This window comes from Anguilla rostrata, chromosome 4 (genome assembly GCF_018555375.3).
Source record: "Anguilla rostrata isolate EN2019 chromosome 4, ASM1855537v3, whole genome shotgun sequence".
Taxonomy (NCBI): domain Eukaryota; kingdom Metazoa; phylum Chordata; class Actinopteri; order Anguilliformes; family Anguillidae; genus Anguilla; species Anguilla rostrata.
The window spans coordinates 7,593,739-7,617,397 of NC_057936.1; the positions used below are offsets into that span (position 1 = coordinate 7,593,739).

The following is a 23,659-nucleotide window of genomic DNA, read 5'->3' on the forward strand; positions in this document are numbered from 1 at the left end:
AGTGTCTTATGCAGGCAGTGACACAGGCTCGTATGTCTACTGTGGGGACATGATTCAGTGCTGGATAACCGTGGCTTAAGCACTGCTGCGGAGTTCGTCAGTGTCACGTTGAGAAATGCACATGTACCGTTTATCGCAATTACCCATCATTCTCCTGAGAGCGAACCGAGCTGAGAATACGATCGCGTTTGTTGACGAGCGTCCCGAATTTGCATAGCGCCCGCCGCAGCCAGGAGAGGTGCGTACCTGGCACGGACGGTTTCTTGGCAAAGAACAGCTCGGCCAGCATCTTGGCATCCAATTTTGGAGTTTTCGAAGTTGCCTAGCAACAGTGGGATCTTGGCACTAGCGAGGAGCCGAGCAGCCAGCTGTCAGGAAGGACTTTTTTATTTTTTGTTTTTTATCGAAGGGCCTCCTGCTGCATATGGATGGGGGAGTGTCCTCCGACGTCCCGCCACTCGCCCTGCTACCAATTCCCTGTTTATGTTTCCCGCTTGGCCAAAAAAAAAAAAAAAAAAAAAAAAGAAAAGAAGAAAAAAATTAAAATTACTGCCGCCTCAGTCCTGACTTTGACCAGAAATAATAAACAAAAGCTGACATTGTATTTATGGCCATTGCAGCTGAGCGCCTGAAAGGTTTTTTTTTTTTTGTTGTTGAAAATCTGTGCTTGCCAACAATTGTTTCTTATTTGTATCTGTTAAAAGTTTAAAGTGTAAGTTTAAAAAAAAAAAAAATTTAATACAAAAGTCAGCGTTCTAGAACTCCTCTGCTTTCATTTACCAGCAGTGATTGTGACATCAGCATCAGAATGTTCAGTTAAGAACATTCTAATCGCGTGCTTGTGATCTCGCACCTGAAAGGGTTAACGCTCCTTTTTTTCTCCCCCCCCATCTGTCTCTCACAGTACTATGAGATGTCGTACGGCCTTAACATCGAGATGCACAAACAGGTGAGGGGCTGTGTGTGCACCTGGGTCGCGGTGCGGTCCCGTGGAAAAGCTCAGCGCAGTCATCAGAGCTGCTTAATGAATCCGCCCCCCCCGCCCCCGTCCCGTTACGATGGACCCACGGTGCCCTTCTGCAGTTGACTGGGCTCAAATCATTAATTGGACGCCAGAGTAGATTTGGTTCCCCGCTGCAGTGAAAATGTGCTTACATCTCAGTCTGCTGTTTCCAAAGCATCGTTCCTCCCTCTCTCTCTCTCTCTCTCTCTCTCTCTCCTCTCTCTCTCTCTATCTCTTGCTCATTCTGTCCCCTGCTCCCTGTCTCTCTCTCGCTCATTCTGTCCTCCGCGCCCTGTCTCTTTCACTCTCTTTCCTCTCCCCTCCATCTCCACCTTTCTCTCTCTCTCTCTCTCCCGTGCTCCCCGCAGTTTCGGCCGGTCTGTGCTGTCCCCTATCATCAGGCGGTCTTCTGTCCCCCAGCATCAGCGGTCTGTCTGTCCCCAGCATGTCACGTCTGTCTCTCCTCCGTCGTCGCTCTGCTGTCCCCTCGCATCGTCGCCTGTGCTGTCCCCCCCAGTCAGCGTCCTCGTGCTTCCCCAGCAGTCAGCGGTCCGTGCTGTCCCCCAGCAGTCAGAGCGGTCCGTGCTGTCCCCAGCAGTCAGGCGGTCGTGCTGTCCCCCAGCAGTCAGGCGGTCTGTGCTGTCCCCCAGCAGTCAGGCGGTCTGTGCTGTCCCCAGCAGTCAGGCGGTCTGTGCTGTCCCCCAGCAGTCAGGCGGTCTGTGCTGTCCCCCAGCAGTCAGGCGGTCTGTGCTGTCCCCCAGCAGTCAGACGGTCTGTGCTGTCCCCCAGCAGTCAGACGGTCTGTGCTGTCCCCCAGCAGTCAGGCGGTCTGTGCTGTCCCCCAGCAGTCAGGCGGTCTGTGCTGTCCCCCAGCAGTCAGGCGGTCTGTGCTGTCCCCCAGCAGTCAGACGGTCTGTGCTGTCCCCCAGCAGTCAGGCGGTCTGTGCTGTCCCCCAGCAGTCAGGCGGTCTGTGCTGAACTTCTCTTTAAATCAGGTCACTGCCTTCCGCAAGCATCTGCTCTTCATCGCTCTCTCTCATTCTCTCTCTCATTCTCTCACTTTCTGTCTCTTTCGCTCTCTTTCTCTGTCTCATTCACTCTTTTCCTCAGTCCTCTCCCCCTCTCTCTCTGTCTTTTCTCTCTCTCATTCTTTCACTCATTCTGTCTCTGCCTCTCTGTCATTCTCTGTCTCTATCCCTTCTCTTTCTCTCCCTCTTTTTATCTCTCCCTCCCTCTCTCCTTCTCCCCATCCCCCTACTTCCAGTTTTTTTTTTTTACATGCAGCACAAACCCCCACCCCCACAACTGTAACCCCTCAGTGCTGTCCTCTTCCTCCTCTTCCTCCTCCTCTTCCTCGTGCCTTTAGCGTGCTAACCCTTGCGTTCAGTGCTCTCTCTCTCTCTGGCTGTCATTTCCTTCGCTCGCTAAGATTCCCCCTCCCCCACCTCTTTATTTAGTGTTCTCTTTCATAATACACACACGCTCTCATTCTCGTTCTCTCTCTCTCTCTCTCTCTCTCTCTCTTTCTGTCTCCCCTCCCCCTCCCCCTCCCCCTCCCCTCGGTCCAATCTCTCTCCCTCTCCTGAAGATGTAATTTGGTAGTTGGCGTTCTCTAACAAGAAATCATTGTGTTTCCCAGGGGAGGGCGGTGATGGATTTTTGTAGGAGAGTGCTGAAAGGAGGGAGTGTGTGTGTGTGTGTGTGTGTGTGTGTGTGTGTGTGTGTGTGTGTGTGTGTGTGAGGTTATGAGTGAGTGAGTGTGACTGTGTGTGTGTGTGAGGTTATGAGTGAGTGAGTGTGACTGTGTGTGTGTGTGAGGTTATGAGTGATGATGTGACTGTGTTGTGTGTGAGTATGAGGTGTGGTTTGAGATAGGGTGTGTGTGGTTGGTAGGAGAGAGTGTTGTGTGTGTGTGTGTGTGTACGTGTGTGTGTGTGTGAGAGAAAGGTTGTGTGTGTGTGAGAGAGAGAGGTGTGTGTGTGTGTGTGTGAGAGAGAGGTTATGAGTGTGTGTGTGTATGTGAGAGAGAGGTTATGAGTGAGTGAGTATGTGTGTGTGTGTGTGTTAGAGGTTATGAGTGTGTGTGTGTGAATGTGTATGTGTCAGGTTATGAATGTGTGTATGCAAGGTTCTGAGTGTGTGTTTGTGTGTGTGAGAGAGAGGTTATGAATGTGTGTGTGTGTGAGAGAGAGAGAGAGAGGTTATGTGTGTGTGTGTATGTTGTGTGTGAGAGAGAGGGAGAGAGGGAGGAGGAGGAGAAGATGGACAGCCACTGGAGGGGGTGAAGGAGGCAGAAGAGCAGAGAGAGGGAGGAGGGAGCGCTTCTGCGTTCATAAATCACTTAAGAGCAGCTTTGATGTGCTCTGCTCCAGGCGGGGGGGGGGGGGGGGCCGCCCCCAGCAGGCCCTCAGCCTCCCTCCCTGGGCTCTGGCTTTAGCGGTCTGCCGCTAAATGTTACCGCCATGGTAGCGCCACATTACCGCCCACCACGTTAGCGTCCGCCGCGTTAGCGTCATGTTAGTGGCACATTAGCTCCACGTTAGTACCACGTTAGCACCATGTTAGCGTCATGTTAGTACCACGTTAGCGCCATGTTAGCGCTACGTTAGTACCACGTTAGTTCCATGCTAGCGCCAGGTTAGCTTCACGTTCGTACCACGTTAGCTCAATGTTAGCGCCACGTTAGCGCCAAGCTAGTACCACATTGCAGCCACTGTAAGCTGTAGCCGCGGGAGAACGGGTAGAGCTGCGGCCAGCTGTCAATCACCAATCAGAAGACTGTGCTCTCCACAGGAAAGACAAAGCGGTGGGTTTCTGATTGGTCGAGCAGCCGATGTCTCACGGCAGCTCCGCCCCGCCCCCCCTCCCCTTTGGTGTGGTGGCGCCTCGTTCTCTCGACACTGCTTTAAATGGTCCCACGCGTGGCGTGGCGTGGGCCTTGTTACCGTGGTAATGCTGCGGGGAGCCGCTGTGGTCGTGTGCAGGATCGGATCAGAGAGAGGCGGGCTCCCGTGGATAATGACCCCCCCCCCCAGGCCCCCCCCCCGGCAGGTTTGCCCGGCCGCAGACGGGCGTGAGGCTGCAGCAGATGCTGCCCATTAATATTTCAGCCCGCGCCTCTCGCCGTGAGCCCATTTGCATACACCAGATGTGCGGAGCTGAAATATTTAGCACGCCCGCCCTTGTGGCTCGCCGCCATCTCTGCTGCGTGTGTGTGTGTGTGTGTGTGTGTGTGTGTGTGTGTGCACTGTGTGTGTGTGCCGTGCACAATGTGTGTGTGGTGTGGTTGTGTGTGTGTGTGTGTGTGTGTGGTGTGTGTGTGTGGCGGTTGTGTGTGGTGTGTGTGGTGTGTGCACAAGTTGTGTGTGTGTGGTGTGTGGTGTGTGTGTGCACAATGTATGTGTGATGTGTGTGTGTTGTGTGTGGGTGGTGTGTGCACAATGATGGGTATGTGTTGTGTGTGTGTGTTGTGTGTTGTGTGCACAAAATGTGTGTGTGTGGTGCTGTGTGTGTGTGTGTGTGTGGTGTGTGTATGTGTATGTTTGTGTGTGTGTTGTGTGTGTGTGTGCACTGTAATGTGTTGTGTGTGTGTGTGTGTGTGTGTGTGTGTGCGTGCGCTCACTTTGTGTGTGTGTGTGTGTGTGCGTGCACCTGTGAATGACCCCTCTGTTCTCTTTCAGACGGAAATCGCCAAGCGACTGAACGTGATCTGTGCCCAGCTCATCCCTTTCCTGTCACAGGAGGTGAGGGGTGGGGGGCTTCCGCACTGGGGAGGGGGGCGGGGGGCGGCACGAGCACAAAAACACAAGCGCAGCGTTCGGAAACAAACACCGCCACACGCGCTTGCTCTTTGACACAGTTGAAACGCGCACCTGTTAAAACACGGCGCGTACACCCCCCTCACGCGCACACTGTAACCGTACCGCACACCGCTCCAGCTCACCGCCGTCCAGTCAGCGCTCCACGGACAGCCCGATGCCAGGATGAGCTTAACCAGCAGCACGCTCCTCAGCTGCATTATGCCGTTGCATTGTAGGGTCTCACCTAATGTGCTGAGCTCTCTACCCTAATGAACCATGCAGGAAGGGATGCCGACATTCTGACATCCTGGTCTTTGTAGTTTTGATAGCAGTTGATTTGTAGTTCATAACGCCAGGCCGTCTGCGAAGTGAGCTAGCTGAAATGTTTCCCCACTTTCTTTCTGGATTTTTTTTTTTTGCTTTCTGAAACACACACAGTGCTCACTCTTATCTACAGAAAGCCCTTTCTTACCCTGTGAGCAATGATTTCATACTCCCCCCATATCCCCCACTGACTGTAACCTTGGTTTGTTCTGCAGCACCAGCAGCAGGTGGTCCAGGCCATGGAGCGCGCCAAGCAGGTGACTATGGGGGAGTTGAATGCATCGATAGGGGTACGTGGACTCCCCCACTCTGCCTCACCCCCCCCCCCCCCCTGCCGCCCCCCCCACCTTCCTTTACCTCCCTCAACCTCCGCCATTTCACATATATTTCATCTCCTTTTTTCGTGTTTCCTTTGGAAGAGGGCGTTGTGTTCCCCACATCCGACGCCCAACACGGGCACACACACAGTGTTGGGTTGGCGAGCAGCGGAGACGGGTTTATGGGCTCCGGGACGGAAAGGGTTAAAGCCCTTCCGGCCTTTGCCCCGGGGGTCATCCGCGCAGCCGGGATCTCACGCTCCGGGCTCGGGTGGTTTTCCCTTCGCATTTCAACAGGGACACATTACATCACATTACATCACATTACATTACATTACATTACATTCATTTGGCAGACGCTTTTATCCAAAGCGACGTACAAAAAGTGCATTTCATAGTCGTAGACAACTGCTGAACACGGGTTCAGTAAGGTACAATTACTTATCTTGAACAGCTGTTTCTAGCCGAGAACAATGAACACTATTCTGGCCTAACATCTGCAAAGCCAAACTAGGCAGAAGAATAAGCTACAGACACGCCCCTTTACTCTCGGTAATTGATTGGCACGCCTGGTTTCCGCGGCCCGAACTGCCTGCTGATTGAGAGGGAAACCTGAAACCCCCCCCCCCCCCCCCCCCCCCCACCTGGAGCCGAGGCCTTGCGGGGCTGGGGTTCGAGCGCTCTGCTGTGTAAACGGTCTCGCACCGATGGGCAGAAGTTTGGCCCGCGTTCCACAGAGAGGCTGAACCGGACCTGGAGTCCCTTTTTCTTTTTACGGAAAGGAAGTGTTATTTGCGGATTCGCGCTTCGTCGCGGCGTCGTTTGACCAGTGCGTGCGCGCCCGTGCGCGTGTGTGTGTGTGTGTGTGCGTTCGTTTGTGAGCGGTACAGTGTAGTCCTTTTTTTTTTGCTATATTTAATTAGATTTTTTTTGTATAAACTTAATTTCATTAAATTTGTGATAGTGGAATGTCTGTTTTCTACTGCTTTCGTTTTTTGTCAGTGACTTTCCACTCCGTGCTGTCCGGAGTAGGGAGAGTGGGGAGAGTTTGGAGCAGGGCGGAGTGTAGCACAGTGGGTAAGGAACTGGGCTTGTAACCGAAAGGTCGCAGGTTCGATTCCCGGGTAGGACACTGCCGTTGTACCCTTGAGCAAGGTACTTAACCGAAATTCATGCTTCAGTATATATCCAGCTGTATAAATGGATACAATGTAAAATGCTGTGTAAAAGTTGTGTAAGTCGCTCTGGATAAGAGCGTCTGCTAAATGCCTGTAATGTAATGTAATGAGTGCAGCTCCTAATGAACGTAGCCTCCTGTGCTCATCAGTGCTGTTTGGCCACACCCCCTGACCCTTCCCATAGCCCCACCCACCACTCCGCCCCCCCCCCCCACACTGTCCCAAGTTGTCTGACGTGACAGACAGGCGGTAACGAGCGGCCAGGCTCGGGCTGTGGAGTTCTAACAAAGTTTCCATCTTTCGCTGGTGTCGCGGAAGCCTTCGCCATGTCGAATAAAATGCAGTTTGTTTTTAAATCGACTGCTTTCATTGCGCTATGATGATATAAGGGATTTAATCCTAGCCCCGTTGTTTGATTTGGAGTCCTTTGTCAGTTTGATAAAGCTGAAATTGACTGGCTTTGGGTATTTAATTTTTTCATTTTATTTTTCTCCCATCCCCAGTCAGAGTAGTGCCGCCACTGATATGCGCTTAACGTTTTCGTGAGTCATCATCGGTCGTTAAGATGCTAAACGAGCAAAATCGTTCTGTGGCTGGAACCCTGGAACAGATCCAGGGGTGCCGCTGCACCAACAGCAACACCCCCACACCCCCTTCCCCGGCTCCCCCTCCCCAACCAAAAAAACAACGTATATATATATATATATATAATGCTGTGTTATCCACCCATCAGCAACAGCTGCAGGCCCAGCACCTATCCCAGCATGCAGCGCAGGGCCTGCCCATGGCCCCCCACCCCTCCGGCCTGCAGCACCCGGGGCTGGCGCTGGGCGGCGGCTCGGGGCTCCTGGCCCTGTCGGGGGCCCTGGGGGCCCAGCTGGCGGCCAAGGAGGAGAGGGCCCACCTGGAGGCCGCCGCCGCCTCTGCCGCCGCCGCCGCCGCCGCCGAGCACCACAGAGGTATGGGAGCGCCGGGGTGGGGGGGCCGCGGTGGGGGGGGGGGTAGGTGGACGGCCGAGGGGGCGGGGAGGGGCGGGGCCGAGGCATAGCGGGTAGCACCCCGTCGCTGTAGTTACCCAGAGCTGGGCTCATTTACCATTGTAGTGTCCAACTAATCCTCCTTCAGTGGGAGCCATTTTGGATCTGCCGTGAAGTCAGCAAGACACACGCGCACACACATGCAGAGTGGCGTAATTAATATTAATTCCATTTCGAATTGAGTCAATTTCAACAACCAACATTATGCTGACAAAAAATGTACTCATTGAACATTATGGGCAGTGTTTAAGTTCATGAGTCACTGGTTCAGAACATGGATGCGACTTCATCATGGAGCCAAAATGGCTCCCGTGGTCGGTACCTCCACCACAGGAAAATGAGGTGAACACTGCTACAGTGCAGTGTTAATAATTGAAATGGTATTGGAAATTTAATTGCATTGAATTGCAACTGGAGCCTTTCCCCAGCTGTTCTCTCCAGTCCATTACATTATCTGCATATTAATCAGCTTGTGTTACTGTATGACCGTAGCACCTGTTTACATTAAAGCATGGCTGGGGTGAGTCTGTAACAGGATGTGTGTGGGTGATTTGTATGTAGTCAATGTTATGTTGGGTGACTGTACAGTAGTCATGTTGTTATTTTGGGTGATTATATGATAGTCATCCTGTATATTGTGTTGGGTGATTGTATGATAGTCATGCTGTTGTTGGGTGTTTGTATGATAGTCATACTGTATGTTGCATGTTTATATGATAGTCATGCTGTAGTTGGGTGATTGTATGATAGTCATGCTGTATGGTTTGTTGGGTGTTTATATGATAGTTATGCTGTGGTTGGGTGTTTGTACAATAGTCATGCTGTTGTTATGGTGATTGTATGATAGTCATGCTGTTGTTATGGTGATTGTACCATAGTCATGCTGTTGTTATGGTGATTGTATGGTAGTCATGCTGTTGTTACGGTGATTGTATGATAGTCATGCTGTTGTTACGGTGATTGTATGGTAGTCATGCTGTTGTTATGGTGATTGTATGGTAGTCATGCTGTTGTTACGGTGATTGTATGATAGTCATGCTGTTGTTATGGTGATTGTACCATAGTCATGCTGTTGTTACGGTGATTGTATGATAAGTCATGCTGTGGTTATGGACGATTGTACGGTAGTCATGCTGTTGTCATGGTGATTGTACGGTAGTCATGCTGTTATTTTGTTTGGTCTGTTTTGGCTGGCCGCGGGGGCGTGGCTCTTTCCTGCCGATGATGTATGCAGACCGAGAGGCGGGGCCGGTGAGTACCGCTCGCCGTTTTTTTTCTCTACCCAATCAGCACTGAGCAGGGGCGGGGTCAGTTCCGCTTCAAAACTTCAACTGAAATTCTACCCGTGAGTTTAAAAACGGGCCGTTTTGTTCTATAGGGGCTTTGATAGGGAAATGAATGAACTGAATTGAATTGTCAGAGCTGAAATGGAACTGGCTTCCCGCCCTGACATTAAGCTCTGTGCTGAAATGGGGGCGCTCTACCTGATATCGCCTTTCCGTCTTTACCTCCTGCACTTCTAAAAAAGCTCAACCTTTTATTCGTCATCACTGCCTTTTCAGAAGCTTCCTATTTTTGGAGGTGAAGTTTGCCTCTCCCGTCCATGACTCTGCACTTCTGCCTGTTTTTTTTTTCTTCCCCCCTCCCCACCCCACCTCCTTTTTTTCTTTTCTCATGTCTGTCGTTCCTCTCCTCCTCCTCCTCTCAGAGTTCGCTGTCAAACGGGGAGAAGGGCCGTTCGTCAGACTACCTGAGCAACGGGAAGAAGAGGAAAGCGGACGAGAAGGAGTTCCTGACGGACTACGTAAGCGGCCTATCGGATAGCTGGGGCGGGGAGGCGGGGTGGTATTGGACGATGCTTTCTGAAGGCGGGACTCTCTCTCAAGCTCGGTCTTTCTCTCTCTCTTTCAGGGCAGCGACGCCGACAAGAGCGATGACAACTTGGTCGTGGACGAGGTTCGTCTTTGTTTTGTGTGTCGTCGTGACTGTGACTCACACGCGTACTCGTGTGTGTGCGTGCGTGCGTGCGTGCGTATGCCTGTACGTCATGACCCGGGAACGCAGTCATGCTGCTTTCACAATACTTTGAAATAGAATTGTCATAATAATAATAATTATTACTAATAATAATCATCATCATCATAGTGATAACCATACAAATAATAATAATAATCAACAGCATCATCATCGATAACTATAACAATAATAATAATTATAATAATAATCATCGTAATCATATGAATCAGCTCTATGAAGTGCTTTTCATTTACCCAGATTAATGTTCAGACTATAAGCGGAACAGATGAAGCTCTGAAACATTCAGAGATCACAGACGTGAGGCAGGTTTCAGAAGGTTCTCCACAGTGGCCCTGACATGCAGCCTGTTCCTATTTTTGCCTGGATTAAAGTCTCCGTTTATGCTGCAGAATAAGCTTCCTTCTCCCAGTCACTCCTATGTCACACCCCACCTTCCTTACCAGACGTCTGGGAAAGCTGGGAAATGGTTGCAATGCATGCTGGGATACTGTGGAGCCAGCGGGGTTTTTTCCACAGGTTTTTCTGTGTTCCGTACCTGAGCAGGGGGGAGTGGGTGGGTGGATGTGAATCAGCCATACTCCAGGCCCTTAACAGAACTGGCCCTGTGAGCAAGGTGCCAGGGTGTGGTCACAGAGGAGGACCGATGTTAAATCTCGCGCCCCGTCTACGTTTTGAGACGAAGCGCTCGGGCGGTTCTTCAGCCGAGTGACAGGCGGAGTACGTTGTCGGGGGAGACGGACGTCGGCCCTGTTTTTAATGCCAGGCCGGCGCGGCACGCCGGCTGAGTTGGAACCGCCGTTACCCCTGTGAAGCGTGGTGGCGTAGGCATCGTGTGATGGGCTAGCCTTTACCGTGCGAAGGGGAATCCTAGAGCAAAAACACAGCCAATCCTGACAGATCTTGTAGAGAACGACTCATAAGAAATTCTTCGCAGGTTTTGCTGATATTCAGCCTTGGTAATAAACGGTGTCAAGTTTTTGTTCATCAGTTTTGAACGTTTGGAACAAAATAAGGTACATAATATTTTTCAGGTTATTTGGAATAACAGTGTGTTGTTTCGTTTTACTGTGTGTGTGACTGGGGTACAGTAATGGTTAGGGGACTGGCCTTGTAGAGGTTGCAGGTTTTATTCCACAGTGTTAAAGCTGTAGTGGAAATGCCTGACTGTATAACTGGGCGGTGTGTACTGAATATGAGGCCCTGCTGGTGCCTGTACAGTAAAGCCTGATTTATACTTTGATAAACCGAAAATGACGTATCCCTGACCAATGAATTTCGGTGTTCCATTTGGCTGTCCAATCAGCACTGTGCGACAAAGTATGAAGTTCTGCGACAACAAAATTCTAGAGGTGCGCCACACCGAAAAACCTGCCTTGTGACGCTTTTTTTTCTCGTTGAAAATACGTCATTTGTGTCATGTGACAGAGGGGAGAGCGAGCGGCCCGTGAGCTCTGTGTGTCCCCCCCCCAGGACCCATCCTCGCCCCGCAGCGTGCAGTCCTACTCCTCCCGGGAGAACGGGCTGGACAAGATGCCCCCCTCCCGAAAAGAGCCCCCGCCCCAGGCCAGCCCCGCCTCCCTGGCCTCCTCCAGCAGCGCCGCCTCCCCGTCCCGCGGCAAGGAGCCTCCTCAGGTACTCCTGCAGCTGCTCCTCACGCCTGCGTACAGCATACTCACACACACACACACTCACACACAGACACATGCATACTCACACACACACACACACTCACACACACACGCACACAGACACATGCACACACACACACGCGCATACACACTCACATGCTCACACACTCACACGCACACAGACACATGCACACACACACGCGCATACACACTCACACACTCACACACACACACTCACACACAGACACATGCACACACACACACGCGCATACACACTCACACACACACACGCACACAGACACATGCACATGCATACGCACACACAAAGAGACACACACATGCATATGCGCGCACACTCTCTCACACACACACACACACACACGCGCACACTCTCTCACACACACACACACACACGCGCATACACACTCACACACACACACGCACACATACACTTAGCGTGTGTAGTGTAGGGAACAGCGGCTTGTCAGAACCACACACATGATCACACTCAGCTTGTCAGAACCACACACACGATCGCGTGTAGTGCAAGAACAGTGCGGGCCTGGCTGTCGGACACCCCAGCACACGCAATGGCACGGCACACGCGTGTAGAATGTGCGCACACGGAGAGAGCGGAGAAGCGCTCGATATGACTGCTCACTCTCAGCGGGGGGGGGGGGGGGCGAGAAAGGGAAACATCAAACACATCTGTCGTATTGTACTTCCGACCCCTTTTCACAGGGACTCACAGATTTCTCTGCACGCGCTCCTTTCAGTCCCTGCACAGAACCCCCGGACGGCTCCTTCTGAATGTGGAATGTAAAACTCTAATGGTCTTAAAGTGCTGTTCTGAGAACACGTACTCCGAGTGTGTCATCAGCTGTAGGCAAGACCGTCCCGAGCAAATGCACAGATTCCACTCCCTAAATTCTTCCCTCCTTTCATTTTAACATCACAGTTCTTACTGTGATGTGTACGAGTAAGTCATCGTTCAGGCTAATGTTCGTTCAGGATATTGACTGTCTGATGAAACCATGATCACAAACCTCCCTGCTTATATATGTAACTGTTTTTAACTGATTTTTTTAAATCGGTGTTTTGTTTGTATTTTATTGTTTTTATTATGTTTCATTGCTGCACAATGTAATCTCGGTGTCATTGAAAATGAGGGCCCGCCCTCAATGTATTCCCGAGAATTAAATGAAGGTTGAATGAATGAGTGAATTGAATGATGAAAGAACGGAATTTTATTCTCTCAGGGTGAGAAGTCCAGCACGCCCGTCCTGAAGCCGGGGACCCCCATGCCCCCGGAGTCGTCCACCCCTGGTCCCAGCGTACCCCCCCAGTTCCGGGCCGTCCCAGGGAAGGCCGGTGTCGATGCCCTTGGTGAGAGACGTTCACCTGTCCTGGGGGGCTGCCCCCCCCCAACCTTCCACTAGAGTTTCGTTGCTGTATTCAGGCCAGCATAAAATAATTGTTTGAAATAGTTTGTCCCTTGAGAACAGCAGTAAAATTCCTGCAGATCTTTTGACAAGTTTATTAAGACATGCACATATTTTTCTTGCAATAGTCAGGACAGAAGTTCTTGTAATATCACTGTATTTTGGTTTTTTGTAATTTTTTCCATCATAATGGCATGTGTTTTTTTGTATCTTTCTCAAGCGTTTTATAGATTTTAAATGTATATTTGACCCGGGCCTGACCATCGCAGAGTCGGGAATACATGCAGCCCTTTAGGTGGAGTCGTTTGAAAAGGCCAAGCCGCCTTTATTCCTTACAGCTGTTACCGCGCGCTGCCGCTAATCTTCAAGCATTTATAAGCACAGCGTTCCCAACTTGACTGCAGTTTGCGATGTGGCCACTGGAGGGCAGTGCGGCTCTGGGAAGAAATCGTCGGCTTCCCCTGTTGCTGCCGTTGACTCGTTTGGCGCGAGGCTGCAGCCTCTTGCGCAGATGGTGCGGGCGGCACAGCTTTGATCCTCGTGTTTATTGGTATTCCTCGCTGCATCCGCTGTTCTTCCTGTTGAACTGGGACGGCGATCAGGGCAAATTCGGGCCACGACAGCGAGATATCCTCTCTTTCTGCCTGTTCTGTTGTAGTTTTGAGTGACTGTTGGTCTGTGTGGGGGTAGGGAAGACGCTCGCACAACACGTTACAGATGAGTTTTAATCTCTGTTCGTGTAGCGACAGGACTTTTGATTATGCATTTCCTGAGTAATGCTCAGATTTTTTTGCCTGCATTAGTGGGAACAATTACTGTCTTTGAAGTGCGTTTTTGGCTTTGATGGTTTCTGTTCAACAGAACATGTTGTTTATTATAAAACTGTCTGGCTTTTTAATGTTGCTGTGTAATGGTCAGTGTTTCCCCCAACATTTCTTTATATTGCCCTTCTCTTCTCTGTGTTTTTAGAAAGTACCTGGACTGATTTCCTGTGTGTGGTTTTTTTCGTGCTTACATTTGTTTGTTCATTCTGTTTTTAGTTTTTTTTTTGGCTGTGGATCACAGTGTGGAAGTGACCTACGGGAATGTTGCCCAGACATGATTAAGGAATTAAACAGGGTTTTAAAAGTCTAAAGTAAAGGATCTCGCTCTCTCTCTCTCTCTCTCCTTCTCTGCTGGTCTTCCCTCCTCTCATCCCAAACATCACTCTCTTCCCCCTCCCTCTCTTCTCTCTCTCTACCTCTGTTTCTCATCCTTCTCTTTCCTCTCTCTCTCCCTCTCTCTCTCTTCCCTCTTTCTCCCCTCCCTCTCTCCCTCCTTTTCCCTCTGCCTCTCCCTCTCTCCTTTCTTCCCTCCCTCTCTTCACTCTTTCTCCCTCCCCCTGTCTCTCCCCCTCCCTCCTCCCTCCTTTTCCCTCTGCCCTCTCTCCTCTCCTCTCCTCTCTCTTCCTCCCTCTCTCTCTCCCTCTCTCCTCTCTCTCTCCCCTCCTCTCCCTCTCCTCCTCTTCCTCCCTCTCTCTCCCTCTCCCTCCTCCCTCTCTCTCTCTCCCCTCTCCCTCTCCCCCTCTCCCCCTCTCCTCTCTCCCTCTCTCCTTTCCTCCCTCTCTCTCTCCCTCTCTCCCTCCCTCTCCCCCTCTCTCCCTCTCTCTCCAGCTCTGGGGCTCAGGAATCCTCTGGCGGTGCAGGGTGCCTACCCGCCGGGGGGGTTTGGGCTGCCCCCCCCCGGGGTGAACGGGGAGCTGGGCGGGGCCGCTGGGTACGGGGCGGGGCTGCACCTCGTCTCGCCCCAGATCAACGGGGCGGCGGCGGCGGCGGCGGCCGTTGCCGCGGGATACGGGCGATCCCCTGTGGTAAGGAGAGAGAAGATAAATAATAATGAGGCGGGTGACTGGTGCGTGGAGCAGGGACGCGCTTTTACAGGAAGTACTGAAGCCTGTTAGAGTCTGTAAGGGTGTGTGGGTACTGTAGGCCTTAAACATACACACACACACACACACACACACACTATCACACAGACACACACACACACACACACACACACATACAGACACGCGCACACACACACACACACACACTATCACACACACACACACACACACAGACACACAGACACACAGACACGCACACACACACAGACACGCACACATACAGACACACACACACAGTCACACAGACACACACACATACAGACACACGCACGCACGCACACAATACACACACACACATACAGTCACACATATACAGACACACACACACGCACGCACGCGCACACATATACACACACACACACAGTCACACATATACAGACACGCACGCACGCGCACACATATACACACACACACACACAATCACACAGACACACACACACACACACACACAATCACACAGACACACACACACACACACACACACACTATCACACAGACACACACACATACAGACGCACGCACGCACGCACACACATACAGACACGCACGCACACACACAGTCACACAGACACACACATACAGACGCACGCACGCGCGCACACACACACACACACAATCACACACACACACACAATCACACAGACGCACGCATGCACACGCATACGGACACGCACGCACACACACACACACACACACAGTCACACAGACACACACGCACGCACACACATGCAGACACGCATGCACACACGCACACACACACAGACAGACATGCACACGCACTCTCACACAGACATGCACGCATGCACACACAGACAGACGCACACACATACACACACACTGCAAGAGCCTCTGTACTCTGACTGCTGACAGTGGGAGGGAGTGTTCAGCAGGAAAGTGTTTTGGGTGTCTGAAAATAAGTTATTCCCTGATTAATAAGGAAGAAAGTACTACCTTGTGTATTTTTTTTTTTGGGGGGGGGGGAGCTTAGTGTATGCCGGATTAGGGGGAGTCGGGAGGAGGAGATGAGAGCTAAGGAGAAATTTACTGCATGTGGTCTTGCTTTGTAATTCCTCACCTAAGTTTTAGAATTGGCCCTTGTCACCTTTCACAAGAGCTGGAATAGTTTTTAATTATTGCTTATTGTTTTTCATTTCTATGTTAATTTAAAATTTTAATTGATTTAATCAAATTTTTTGTTGAACTCATTAACTTCTAATTCTTTTTACACAACTTGCTCTAAATTTTAAAGTGTTTTATCTCTCTGTTTTAATATTTGTTTTTACTGCTTTAATGTCTGTTACTTGACAGTGTAGGATTTTTCCATGATGGTTTCTCGAGACAAAATAAAGTATGAATGAACGAATAAGGTCACGAACACACTGAGGAAGAGCTTTAACATGCAGGTAGTGACACAGTATGTGGGTCAGGTATAACACACCTGTGTGCCCCCCCCCCCCTCCCTCCGATAGGTCGGTTATGAGTCACCCCACCCCCACATGAGGGTCCCTGGGCTGCCCGCCAGCCTGCAGTCTGCTGGCTCAGGAAAGCCGTGAGTCCTGCATGTCTGTCCGTCTGTCTGTCCGTCTGTTCGTCCGTCTGTCTGTTCGTCTGTTTGTCTGTTTGCCCGTCTGTCTGTCCGTCTGTCCAGGGACATTGGTGATGTTTATTCCCAGCTTTTTTGTTAATGTTCATTTTCAGTACTTAAGTGTTAATGTCAGTGTTAGTGTTAGTACTCTAGTGTTAGTCAGTGTCAGTTTTAGTACTCCAGTGTCAGTGTTAGTACTCCAGTGTCAGTGTTAAACCCTGCTCCCCCATGCAGGTCTACTCTCCAGTGCAGCGTGAGATGCATGTCTGTGTTGTGTCCGTCAGTGTTAGCTCCGTTGTCAGTGTTGTCCGTGTTGTCACGTCATGTTTCCCGGTCTGTCACGTCCTAGTCCAGCGGATGTGTGTTGTGTCGTCACTCAGCTGTTCACGCAGTCTCCATCGGTGTCAGGTCGTGTTAAGTGTGGTCAGGTGTTAGGTTAGTACCCCAGTGGTCCAGTGTATGTTAGTATCCAGGTGGTGTAGAGCTCCAGTGTCATTTAAACCCCTCTCCAACCACGCACGACCCACTGAGCTGCGGACCCGAGCAGATGCAGCGTGCCTTCCACCACTGCGGCAGGCATCGCGCCACGCAGCAGATCCAGCCAGCCCGGAGTGGTGTGCGTCCCATCAGCGCTCCCGCCGTCACGGGAGGCTGCGTGAAGGTTGGGACATCACAGCCCGCAGCAAGACCCCAGCTGGACTGCCTGTAGCCTCTCCCACACCCAAACCACTGAGCAACTATATGCAGACACGGACTAACAGAGACCAGCACTGGACTAACAGCGCATGGACTAAAGCCTCTCATTATAGAATAATAGGTAGAACCAAAATTATCTGTGAAAATGCTTGTGATGAAGTTCTGTATGGTAATTTTTCTAGGGTATTAATTTTGACATTGACTTAGTGGTTGGGGGAAAAAAACTTCTTCTCCAGTAAAATTCTCAGACCAGCACTGAGGCTTAAACTTCTCACTTGGATAAACAGAAGAATCCACTGAGATCTGGAGCTGATGTTGGCCCAGCTCACACTGCAGCCGCTCTGCGTTCACAGCAGCAGCTGAGTTCTGTAAACGCTGAGCAGCTGAAGCTGTGGTGTTGTCAGTGGCCTCAGGTGTAGGTCGTGTGCTCGTACATGAAACAGGAGCCCTTATTGGTGGAGCCCGGTCTCTCTGTCCTTCTCCGGTTACCAGTTACATCACTGTCCTCAAGAGTCCCGCTGACCTTGCGTTTCTGTGTCGGCCAATCAGAACAGAGACAACTACATCCGGTCGTGTAAGCTCCTCCCCGACGGGCGGACCCTGATCGTGGGAGGCGAGGCCAGCACGCTGTCAATCTGGGACCTGGCCACGCCCACCCCGCGCATCAAGGCGGAGCTGACGTCCTCGGCCCCCGCCTGCTACGCCCTGGCCATCAGCCCCGACAACAAGGTCTGCTTCTCCTGCTGCAGCGACGGCAACATCGTGGTGTGGGACCTGCACAACCAGACGCTCGTCAGGTAACCACGGGAGACCCAGGGAGGGAGGGAGGGAGAGGGGTGGGGAGGGGAGGGGAGAGGAGGAGAGGAGGTCTGTAAGAGGAGAGGAGAGAGAAGGAGAAAAGGGGAAGAGGAGAGGAGGGGAGAGGAGAGGAGAGGAAAGGAGGATGAGTTGAAGAACATGCTGTGAGATCCAGTCAGACACAGTCAAATAGGCTGTAAATGTTCACTCCTTTTATGGAGGGATGCACACTGTGGACATTCTGGGGCCAATAGCAATAGCTGATATTTGTCTGGCAATATTAGCCACTGCTGATATAATTCCCAGTGTTACATTATAACACAAAGCCAAAGTGCATCCAGGTTTCCACGTTTATGGAAGATGTAGATGAGCACAGATGTCGACTTATGATGGAAAAATGGAACAAATTTTATTAGTATAGCAAAATAATCCAACGTGCTTACTTCATTAAGCAGAGAGCTTGAGTCTAGAGTCTAGAGGGCTACTGAGCCTGTAAACAAGACCCAGAGCCTGAATAAGCAAAAGGTCACATGACTGTGGTTTGGCTACTTTTTGAGGAAGACACTTTCACTTCATTTGTAACATCAGGTGCGCATTAAAAGGACCTCATCCTTGCTTTTTTTTTCTTTTCCCAGTCCTGCATTTTTCTGTTCTTCTTTCTCCCCATCCTTCTATCGTTCTATCGTTCAAGCTGTTTCCTGTATGTTCTGTGACCTGTTGTGCACATTTTTGATAAAAACGGAGAAACGTTTCCTGTTAATAAGAACAAGGTCAAGCTCAAGGTCACCAAGGCTCATGATAATATTTTTGGTCACAGTTTTCTAGTTTTTTCTCTACACAGTAGTATATTACCTGCACATTATTCTCTTTAAACATTAGATGAGGCATTTCTTCAGCACATTCTGCTGTAGTGAAAATGTATACTGGGTGTTCTACTTAGAACTTTCACTGACTATGTTCCATTAATCAGAAAGTTCCCAGTCTTGGTGGTGCATACCAACTCTCCCACAAAAACTAAAATTGAGTTTCATCCCTCTGATGGGTTCTCATGATTCATGTGGAATCTTATGTGTTCTACGGCTCTACATCCCTGTTACTCAGATCACAGTCCCTCTAGGCCTGAGAACTGCTGGTTTTTCCTCCCTCCCTTTACCTGGGAGTCAGGTGTGAAGACAGTCTGGCCAATCAGTAGTGCTAGTTCAGTCAGTTACCTGGGAGAAAAGAAAACCTGGGCCGGATTTGGATACGAGGGACTGATTTGAGTATCCATGCTCTACAGTGTGTATGTGCGCAGTTGGTCTGTGTGTAGACAGTGTGTTTTAGGGTGTTACTCAGAGCAGAGTTGTTGTGGCCCCTGGCTCCCACAGGCAGTTCCAGGGCCACACGGACGGGGCCAGCTGCATCGACATCTCCAACGACGGGACCAAGCTGTGGACGGGGGGGCTGGACAACACGGTGCGCTGCTGGGACCTGAGAGAGGGGCGGCAGCTGCAGCAGCACGACTTCACCTCCCAGGTACAGGGGACAGGGGGCAGGACACCACAGAGATTTTATACACTAGATATCACAGAGTGTTCATACAGTGACATCATGGAGTGTTTATACAGGAACACCACAGAGAGTTTATGCACTAGACGGCACGTAGATTTCATACAGTCTCATCATTCAGTGTTTATACAGGGAAACCACAGAGATTTTATACACCAGATACCACTGAGTGTTCATATATAGTGTTTGTAATGACATCATAGTGTGTTCATACAGGTGCATCATAGTGTTTACACACGGACCCCACATAGTGTTCATACAGAGACATCACTGAGTGTTTATGCAGGGAAACCACACAGCTTTTATGCACTAGACACCACAGCATGTTCATACAGTATATAGACTGTTTAAACAAACCCCATAGAGTTTTCATGTAGGGACATTGGGCAGTGTTTACACCAGGACACAGGAGTTTTATATGCTTGATACCACTGAGTGTTCATACAGTGACATCATTGAGTGTTTATACTCTAGGCACCACAGAATTATGCTCATATGATGGAGTCATTGTACAGACACCAAAGAGTCTTCATATAGGGACACCAATTTTCAGACATTAGAATATTTATAAATATTCAAACACCATAGAATATTTATACACGACAGAGCGTTCATAAAGAGTGTGTATACAGGGGCACAGTGGGACACCACAGAGAGCCAGATGATGATAGTTAGAATTGATTGTGATTAATTAAAATGAGAATGAAAATAATTTGAGGGTGCAATCAGGTATATTAGCAAGAGCTGGTGAGAGCACAGAGCATTGGTGTTTCTGTGCTTGCCTTTACACCTGTTGTTATGTGTGAGGTACAACCTTCATTCATTAAAGCTCCACCAGGTTTTCATGGTGTTACAGTTTCTGTCATTGCTGTACACTGAGGATTTGAATGATCCTGTCTAACATGTAATGCACTCTTTCTCTTTCTCTCTTTTGCTCTCTCTCGCTCTGTGTCTTTCTGACTCTGTCTTTCTGACTTTTCTCTTTCTCTCTCCCGCTCTCTCTCCCTCCCTCTCTCTCTCTCTCTCTCTCTCTCTCTCCCTCTCTCTCTCTCTCTCTCTCTCCCTCTCTCCGCAGATCTTCTCTCTGGGGTACTGTCCCACAGGGGAATGGCTGGCCGTGGGGATGGAGAGCAGCAACGTGGAGGTGCTGCACGTCTCCAAACCCGACAAGTACCAGCTGCACCTCCACGAGAGCTGCGTGCTCTCCCTCAAGTTCGCCTACTGCGGTGAGCCCTCGCTGTTCTCTCACGCAGTCTCTCCCTCCCTCCGCTGATGCGTCTGCGCGTCTGCTTTAAGCTCCGCGAACGGAAAACGCTTCCTGTGATTCTCTCTGTCTGTTTAGAATGCCTGCATGCGTGTGTGTGTGAGTGTTTGTGTGCTTTTGATGGTCCCCTTAGAGCAGTCTCCCCCACACGCGCACACACAGCACACTCCATGCACACACACACACACACACACATGCGCGCGCGCATGCAAATAAACACACAGCACGCACATGTGCAAGTTCCTGCTCGTCCCCAAAACCAAACCGCGCCGCATCTTCTTTCCTTTGAGTCTCTCTCTCTCTCTCTCTCTCTCTCCGCTCTCTCTGCAGGTAAATGGTTTGTGAGCACAGGGAAGGACAACCTTCTGAACGCCTGGCGGACGCCGTACGGGTCCAGCATATTCCAGGTGAACCTTCTTCCCCGCCAGCTAGCATCACGACTGCCGGGCTCTTCTCTTTTATTTTTAATTTTAAAAATTATATTTTGCGTCTTGGGAGTATCTCATCTCAAACCCTTTAGAGTGGGGTCTGAATCGTGTCTCAGGGTAAGTGTATGGAGTCACTGAGGCGTCGGTCTTGTGCAGAGGCTTGATTAATGATGAATGATTGCGAGGTTCAAGCGAAGGGCGACGGAAGTCGTACTGAAGCCTGATTAGAATCGGGCGGCAGGAGCCGCAGGTCTGTTGAGCGACGGTCACGTCCCTAAATGAGGAAAACTGTAGAAATGTGCGAGGATGTCACTGAGTTATTATTATTGTATTATTATTATTATTATGTGGAAATGTTTATGTGACCGGAATAGATGAGAGGTGGAGAAGCCTTCTAACCGTGTGTAGGAGCTCAGGGGATGCCCCGTTGGGGACGTTGGGGGACACCCTGTTGGGGACGCCCCTTTGGGGACGCCTCGTTGGGGGATGCCCCTTTGGGGGACCCCCCATTGGGGACGCCTCATTGGGGACGCCTCGTTGGGGGATGCCCTTTGGGGGACGCCCCGTTGGGGATGCCTTGTTGGGGATGCCCTTTGGGGGACGCCCCTTTGGGGGACGCCCCATTGGGGATGCCTCGTTGGGGATGCCCTGTTGGGGGACCTGTTTCCACATACGGTGGCGACTTTGGCGGCGTCTGGCGTCTGATCAGGTTTGTCTCTCCGCTCTGTCCCCAGTCGAAGGAGTCGTCCTCGGTGCTCAGCTGCGACATCTCCCCCGACGACCAGTTCATCGTCACGGGCTCGGGAGACAAGAAGGCCACCGTGTACGAGGTCATCTACTGAGGACGCACCGATTGGACGACGCCGGGCCTTGGGGCCACGCCCCCTGCCGTGTGCCAGTGACTGGAGTTCGGCGGGACGGCGGAGGGGGCGGAGAATGTGACACCAGGGTTTTTTTTTTTTTTTTGGGTTTTTTTTTTGTTACTCTAGTGCAGGGTGGATGCGATGGCCAGACTGGATTCGTGGAGTTTTGACCTCATTACTGCTCAGAGAATGCAGGCAGTCTGACTAAAGACAATTGGGATTCCTCCAAAGACATCAACTTAAAAAAAAATAAATAAATAAAAAAAACAATAAAAAATAAAAAAAACTGTAAAAATGAAAGAAGGAAATTTTAAGAAAACCCCCCGTAGTTAAAAGTTAGCAAAGGAAGAAAAGGAGGAAGCTTATTTTTCAGCTTTTGGTTTCTTCACAGGAAAAGAGACTGGTCCCTGTGTCAGGTGATTTTGGGGGGCGGGGTAGGGGGGCCGGCTTGGGGGTGGAAGGGAATGAGATGGTGTCCCGGTTCAGGATGGGTTCTCTTTCTGCACGAACCCCGTCTGTACAGTAAGGTTTTACGCAGGTCGGAGGGCGATGTTCAGGAGGCTTTTCACGGACGCGGTTCAGCCACCAGTGTGTTAATGTGACTCCCCGGATTAATGACTGAACACAGTCAGCGCGAAACAACTCAAAGACCAGTGAGCAGCCTGCAGTTCCAATGAAGCCACCTATCCAAATCATTGTTGTACTTATTTTCTTTTTTCTTTTTTTTTTAAAGAGTATACGGACTGACTCGGGTCATTTCAAAAACCAAATGCTGCCTGGAATTCAGGCTCACCTACAGTCGGACTGTGAGCTTCATACCTCCTCCGCTACCTTTGTGTCAGTAGCGTATAGTCAGATCATTTCTTCCTTCTTTCCCGACGCCATCCCTTTCACCAGGCCCCTCCTGTACATTCAGGATAATCTCTCTCACTTCCTGTTCGCTCGACAGACAGGCCGCTGTGCTGACATCACTTCCTGCTGCGTAGTGGATCCCCGTTATGGAGACGATCGCCTCGGGTGTTTTTCTGAAGCGCCCCTGGGGATGTTGTTTTTTGGAGCTCTGCGCAGGAAGCGTTCGTCTCCCGGGAGACGGGAGGGGCTGGTCTCGGGGGATGAAAACGCTCTTGTCGTTTTTGTCGGCTTTGTCGCTGCGACGTGTTGCGCAGTTCAGAGTGAAAAGAAGAAGCAGAATAAGAAGAAGAAGAAGAAGAAAAACCTCCTCAGGCTTCAGTTCAGACGTTCCCGCTAACAAAATTTTCATGACCTCATGCAGAGATGACGGCCCAACATTTCAGTGCGTGGGGATCACCAGGGCCCCACTGGTTTATCAAGATGCTCACGTTGGCGCCCCTTGTTATGTTTTCTACAGATGGCCGGGCAGTGTTTTCCTCCTTGTTTTAAAAAAGAAAAAAAGAAAGAAAGAAAATGGGGGGAAAAAAAGTCCTATATTTAAAAAAAAAAAAGAAAAAAGAAAGTTCTAAGCTACTGTGATCTCTGGAACCCGGAACCCTCTGGAACCCTGAACCCTCTGGAACCCTGTCGTTTTCCCTGTTCAAAGACTCAAGGAGCAGGACAGTATTCGTATTGCCTCGTTCATCTCTTTCGGTTGTCCTGACAACAGGCGTCCCCTAAATGGCCTCTGGAGTCCTGGGGCCCCGGACAAACGGGGGGGTCGTGATTGTACTCGTTTTTTTTGTTTTTGTCTTTTTGTTTTTTTTTTTGTTTTTTTGGGTGGAAGAGAGGGAGGGGGAGGTACTGAAAAAGGGTGTGGTGGGGGTGGGCAA

At 50.5% G+C, this 23,659-nt stretch overlaps 2 protein-coding genes across 6 annotated transcripts in view; both read left to right on the forward strand.

Annotated features, from left to right (window-relative positions):
* Window positions 1-16,307, forward strand: part of LOC135252392 (transducin-like enhancer protein 1) — a 41,773-nt gene extending 25,466 nt beyond the window's left edge. The window contains exons 4-14 of one of the 5 annotated variants that reach the window (XM_064330391.1): window positions 905-949; window positions 4,684-4,746; window positions 5,343-5,417; window positions 7,356-7,580; window positions 8,848-8,910; window positions 9,368-9,463; window positions 9,571-9,615; window positions 11,167-11,328; window positions 12,563-12,710; window positions 14,419-14,615; window positions 16,163-16,307. In XM_064330391.1, the coding sequence (XP_064186461.1) occupies window positions 905-949; window positions 4,684-4,746; window positions 5,343-5,417; window positions 7,356-7,580; window positions 8,848-8,910; window positions 9,368-9,463; window positions 9,571-9,615; window positions 11,167-11,328; window positions 12,563-12,710; window positions 14,419-14,615; window positions 16,163-16,246 (1,203 nt within the window). In that variant the 3' untranslated portion in view covers window positions 16,247-16,307. Of the gene's footprint in view, window positions 1-904; window positions 950-4,683; window positions 4,747-5,342; window positions 5,418-7,355; window positions 7,582-8,847; window positions 8,911-9,367; window positions 9,464-9,570; window positions 9,616-11,166; window positions 11,329-12,562; window positions 12,711-14,418; window positions 14,616-16,162 lie in introns of all 5 variants that reach the window. The other 4 variants (XM_064330394.1, XM_064330392.1, XM_064330393.1 and 1 more) reach the window with 4 other exon arrangements.
* A 1,198-nt stretch (window positions 16,308-17,505) lies between these two features.
* LOC135254082 (transducin-like enhancer protein 1) lies at window positions 17,506-23,349 on the forward strand (the record flags this gene model as incomplete). The annotated part of the gene is made up of 5 exons (XM_064334033.1): window positions 17,506-17,771; window positions 19,140-19,287; window positions 20,396-20,546; window positions 20,915-20,991; window positions 21,747-23,349. Coding segments are annotated over 5 exons (750 nt in total), but the record flags the coding sequence as incomplete, so codon positions are not given.
* Window positions 23,350-23,659: the final 310 nt, after the last annotated feature.